This window comes from Primulina tabacum, chromosome 4 (genome assembly GCF_025594145.1).
Source record: "Primulina tabacum isolate GXHZ01 chromosome 4, ASM2559414v2, whole genome shotgun sequence".
Taxonomy (NCBI): domain Eukaryota; kingdom Viridiplantae; phylum Streptophyta; class Magnoliopsida; order Lamiales; family Gesneriaceae; genus Primulina; species Primulina tabacum.
In genome coordinates this window covers 12,323,582-12,329,267 of record NC_134553.1, presented here as the reverse complement: position 1 = coordinate 12,329,267, position 5,686 = coordinate 12,323,582, and the positions used below count along the sequence as shown (strand labels likewise).

At 38.3% G+C, this 5,686-nt stretch overlaps 1 protein-coding gene across 1 annotated transcript; it reads right to left on the bottom strand.

Annotated features, from left to right (window-relative positions):
* Positions 1 to 812: 812 nt before the first annotated feature.
* LOC142543095 (protein TOC75-3, chloroplastic-like) lies at positions 813 to 5,042 on the bottom strand. The gene is made up of 7 exons (XM_075650112.1): positions 3,782 to 5,042; positions 3,197 to 3,418; positions 3,002 to 3,109; positions 2,719 to 2,910; positions 2,267 to 2,515; positions 1,597 to 1,851; positions 813 to 1,189 (listed from the first exon to the last, which is right to left on the bottom strand). The coding sequence occupies exons 1-7, from the start codon at positions 4,946 to 4,948 to the stop codon at positions 950 to 952; spliced, it is 2,433 nt and encodes an 810-aa protein (XP_075506227.1). The 5' UTR covers positions 4,949 to 5,042; the 3' UTR covers positions 813 to 949.
* Positions 5,043 to 5,686: the final 644 nt, after the last annotated feature.

Sequence of the window (5,686 nt, the reverse complement as noted above, 5' to 3'; positions counted from 1 at the left end):
TTGCATTGTGATGTAGAATATAGATCACTTTTATATAGATAAAAAAAACCACGAAAAACACAAAAAATTTTGTGAGACAATTTCACGGGTCAATTTTATGAAACAGATATTCTAAATGAGATCATCTACGAAAAAGTTTTACTTTTTATGTAAATATATTATTTTTTATGTAAATATGAATATTTTGATCCGTCTCACAAATAAAGATCTGTGATATCATGTTATGAAGACCTACTCCTCGAAGAATAATGGTAAAATCTGAATTTAAAGCATCAAAATAAATAAATACTTATAACCACATGTTAAATAAAAGACATAAAATTTGATGAAAATTACGAATATTTATTAAACTAAGCCATTAGAAAATTATTGCAACACAAACCAACCAATAAATTTATCTAAACAATCTTAGAAAATAAATGGAAAATACTACCAAGACCATCATTAATAACAAAAGACAAAAAAAAAAACACAAAGACTTAATTATAAATTCATAATTGAAATGCCACTTTTATAGATATATATATATACACACACACACACATACACAAAAAGATTAGTGTTTTTATCTATCATTTCAACAATGAAATATGGAAAATAATAATTATTATATTTTTAAATGGTCATTTCGTAATTTGGAATTATTATAGTACGATGAAGAATGAGGAGACAGCAAGGATTTGAAGGAGACAGCTAGCAAGAAAATCCCTTGGTGTTTCTTGTAGGTGGATTCACTCGCACAAACGAAAATTACGAAAAACAAGAGGTGCAAAACCGCAACACAATCTACTAAATGGATTAAGGGGAAAAAATCACCAAATTTTAGGCTTCCATTTAGGTAAAAGAAAGAAAATGTAACAAGACATTGAAAAGCTAAGCCTCGGAGCAAAACTAAAAATATCCGCATACCTCAAAAGATAATTTATTGACTAAAACCCAGGATATGAACTCAAAATCTTTCTCCAAATCTGAAGAATATTGCACCAGTTCCAGAGTTAACATCAACAGCATACTCTGCTCGTACTAATCCAAGCTTTACTCCAGCACCATACGAGGATCCATGGCCCATTCTTCGGTAAACTGCAGTCGGGTTTCCCTTCAAGTCCTTTGAACTACCAAGATCGTTGCCATGTTCAGCAAAAACATAAGCATGTGTATTTCTCACAGGTATCCTTAGCTCAGCAGCTAACTGCAAACAGAATTATAACAAATCAAATGCTGAGACTTTGATGCCAATCATTTTGTTCAAGTAAATGCAGTATTGTTGGCAGGGCTGACACTTGTTTTTTCTACATAGTTGTGAAAAAGAGTATCAAAAGAAAAATTGCATCTACCTCGCGGACTCGCCGATATCCCCCATCCAAAAATCTTTATTTAAGAAGAAGTTCATATTTTGGTATATTCTGAGAGGAGATTATGCAATCATTTTATATCAGTTTCATAAAAAATGGCATATGGTGATAATTATTTTCACATGTAAAGGTCGTGTAATTTCATTTTACCTCTCGTAGGTAGAAGCAATTTCCCTAAATAAAAAAAATTCTCAACATGCAACTGAAAAAAACGTGTAACCTAATTCTTGTTACTTTGACATACTTCAAGTATATTTCTTGCAGCACCAAGCTCTCCCATGTTATAACCTCTGACTGAATAAGGTCCCCCCAAAGTGAACGCATCATAGCTGGGAAGATCACCTACACAACCACCATAATGGCCATGAAGGACTAAAACAGGAGGTGGTGGCTTCCCAGCACCTTCCTCAACTTGCTTCAACTGGAGAAATTGAGTAACTGTTAACTGGTGGCGATTGAAAAATGGAAACTTGCTACCGATGCCGAGCCCTTGGTCAAGCTGCAAAATAAATATGTGGTCACTCTCAATAAGATATGATATATGTTAGCTCCAAAACATATGGCATGCTTCTAAGAGGTGCAGAACATACGAGTCACATTTATCACAGGCATTTCACAATAAATTAACTCTTCACGAAGAAGGCCAGTGGGTATATGCTTTAATAAGTCTGAGCACAACCTAAACTTCTTGTGAGCCCATGCAGAGAAATATAACTCAATCATGAAAGTAAAGTAATGCATTCAATCAGGGATCACTTTCAGAAACCAATTGACTTGTTTCTCCTTTATCAAGGTGAATGGGGGAGAACAAACTGTATTTTCCTACTAGCAGTTTCAAGACTGGGGCCAAGTTGATTTAAACACAAGACAGGATAACAGTATATAAGGTGTCATGAAAAACATATGGCCCTCACCTGAAACACATTTCTCTCACCGACTATAGCACCATTTAGGAATTTGGTATTATCTCTAGTGATATTTGCCTGCAAAAATGCCACGCGATCAACTCCAGTGCCACTGAGAGTTGTGGGAGGTCCGTCTGCGCTGACACCTCCACTTGGCAATACCCTTTGGCCATTTGCAGAAATATTACTGCTTTCATCACGTGTAGTTATCTCCTCCATCACGAGTCCATAAATTAATTTGCTTTGACGCGTAAAGTTCTGGCCCGCAAAAAAAAAACAGATTGAGTAACCAACACAATCATGTGTATAAGCTAAATTTGATTGTTCAATCCCTCAATTAGAACAGTCAGCAAGTTAAAGCCATATTAGTATAGAATCAAAAAATATATCAAAGCCATCAAGGAAGAAAATTCTCATCGGTCAAACTTAATACTAGTATATAACAAAGATTTGAAGTCTACCTCTGTAAAATTGGCTTTAACTCCAGCCCTATCAACCCAAATAGGTGGAACTTCTTCTATTCCAGGTCCTCCAGTGAAAACCGGACTTAGTTTTCTACTGTTAAAACAGCTAGTGCGGAAGGTACGGTTTCTAGGATTGTACACACCGTCCACATAAGGATGGACATACTCAAGCTTGAAAGCAAGATCGTCCTGTACATAGCGTTTAAAAATTGGTTATAGAGTAAGATACATGGAACAAAGGACATTTCATATTTCTGATGGTAAAGATCATAATAAGTACCTGGGGATTGAGGAAATTGCTGGTGGTCACTGAACCAAGAAGTGACCTGTTCAACCCTTGAATATTCCGATGCTCGAAAGAAACAGTTCCACCTGGCTGGACTGAAGCCTGAATAGCATGCACAAACGGAAAACACTTGACAACCAAGTTCAAGAGCAAACCTAAAACATGAAGTTTCATTGTTCATCAAATTACCAAAGTAGGGCGGCCCCCACGTCCTGGGACAATACTCCATTCTGTACTAACTTCAGCAGACTTCTGCTCCAGTTCTTTCAACTTGATTTCAACGATAATACCACCCTCATTTTTTTCGTCTGGGCGTGGATTTACCTCAATATTGGAGAAGAGAGCTAACGAATTTATATTTCTCAAAGCTTGTTTCCCAGCCTCAATGTTAAAAACTTGTCCTTGGCGAAGCTGAAAACCAATTAAAACAAATATTTAAACCTGCAACAAAAAAACCGAATCACATAGACAATCACCAGATAAAGAAAATTCACTCTGAAAACTTCACGAAAATAATAACCTACCATATCATCAAAGATAAGTAACATTTTGCATGAGTATCATAATTAAAATCACGAGTAATTTTGGACAAAAGAAGCTAAATTTCGTTGCCTACTCAAAACTTTTTAGAATAAGACCTTTCACATTTTATCACAAAACCAATTCACCACACAAGGATATCTCCATCAAGAGATGTATAAAAATCTCATAAACTAAAGCACAAATATATTCAAGAACTTTAAAGCAATGGAAATGACTGACTACCACCCTCACCTGATTGGGTAACTCCCTTTTTATCACAGGAAACTGGGTGTTGCCCTCGCAAACATTCCCGAGCTTATCCTGGAACTGAACCACTAGCTGTGTAATGTCACCTTCGACCACCTCACACACGACCTCTTTGGTATTCAAATTACCAAAGTTCACAACTTGGGCACAAGCGTACCCATTCTCATGATACCACTGCTGCACTCTATCCCTAATCCTTTGCAACAACCTCGCACTCACCTTCCCCTGCTCTCTCAACATCTGCAAGATCTCCCTTTGCACAGACGGTGGTAGCATACATGGTCTTGAATTCTCAATCCTCCTCCGGTAATCCTTCTCTTGACTCCTCATGTAATCCAACTTCTCCTTCTCGGTCATATCAGCATCCATTTCAATCGGTTTTGACTGAGCCATCAAACCCACGTTGATGCACCTGAACCTATCAGCAGACTGCCACGTTGACTCGAGGAATGGGATGGTTACATTGATGGTGCCGTCCGGGTTTGTTTTCGTCTCCAAATCCACTTTCTCAAACATCCCACACGTGGCTAGAGTTTCAAGCTCTTTCTGGAGCTGCGCCTTGGTGTAAACACCGCCTGGGCGGAGTGACACCATCTCAAAGAATGAGTCATCGGTGCCGACAGTGGAGCCACGGCGGCGATCAAAGAACAAGATATCAGAGACTTTGTATTTCTTGAATCCGCTCAACTTATTCAGTAGGACCACAATGTTGGCAGGCAATCCATGGGAATCCCATTCCTGTTGAGGATCATCGTCTTTCGCCAAGGCTAAGAAAATGCGAGACCAGAAATTATGACCTTGACCTCCCTCTCCACTACCACCACCTCCTCCACCCCAAAAATTGAAGTTAGAGCCGCCGCCTCCACCGACTAGCGGAACAGCGAAATGGAAAAGGAAGCCAGAGGCGGCGGAGAGTGCGATGAATTTGTGGGAAATTACAGAATCGGCCGCAGAAGGGATAGATTTCGAGGGTTTAGGGTTTTCGGAGGAAGAAGCGTCGAGAGAGGAGAGGTTCGACTGGATAGTCGAATGGGAGGCAGAAAATCGACATTGAGTTGGCGGGATGATGGAGGAGGAATTCCGTCGCCGACGGCTGGCGGTGGAGGAACTTAGTGGTAGGAGAAGAGAAGCGGCGGCGGCGGAGGACGCCATTGGCGGCGGGGATAAGGGGGTGCTGAAAGCGGTAAAGGCAGAGATTCTTTGCGAGGGGTTTATTATATTTTGACATAAATCTTCTGTGAGAGTATAACTGCGACCAATTTTCACTTAAAATGTATATTTTCTGTTGATTTAGCTAATTGAGACGGTCTTACGAATTTTTATATGTGAAACGGGTTAATTTTATCGATATTCACAATAAAAAGTAATACTCTTAGCATAAAAAGTAATAAATTTTCATGGATTACCCAAATAAGAGATGTGTCTCAAAAATACGACTCGTGAGATCGTCTCACACAAATTTTTGCCACTTAGTTGATAGAACTGGGGAAAGGAGATCGGGGACGACCAAGATGAAAATATTTTTCGATAAATGTTTTAAGTCTCGATAGTATGATCAAATATGATTAAAATTTTCTAAAAATGCTGGTGTCCAAATTATTTTACGAGACGAGCTCGATTTTATCCGGGAAGCCGGTTTTATGCAAACGAATGACTTTTAAAGGCCCAAAAATTATTATTTCTGAAAAAAAAATTGTAAACTTTTATTTTACAATTAAATAAGTCTTAATGAGCCTAATTTACCTAAGATTATTCGGCCTAATTATTCATAAACTTAAAAGCCTAAAACACTAACTTTGCAACACCTAATTTTCGAAAATTAAAAAAGCAAACCTAGGGTTCTAAAGTCTCCTAGCAGCTGCCCATCTTCACACAACACACACACACACA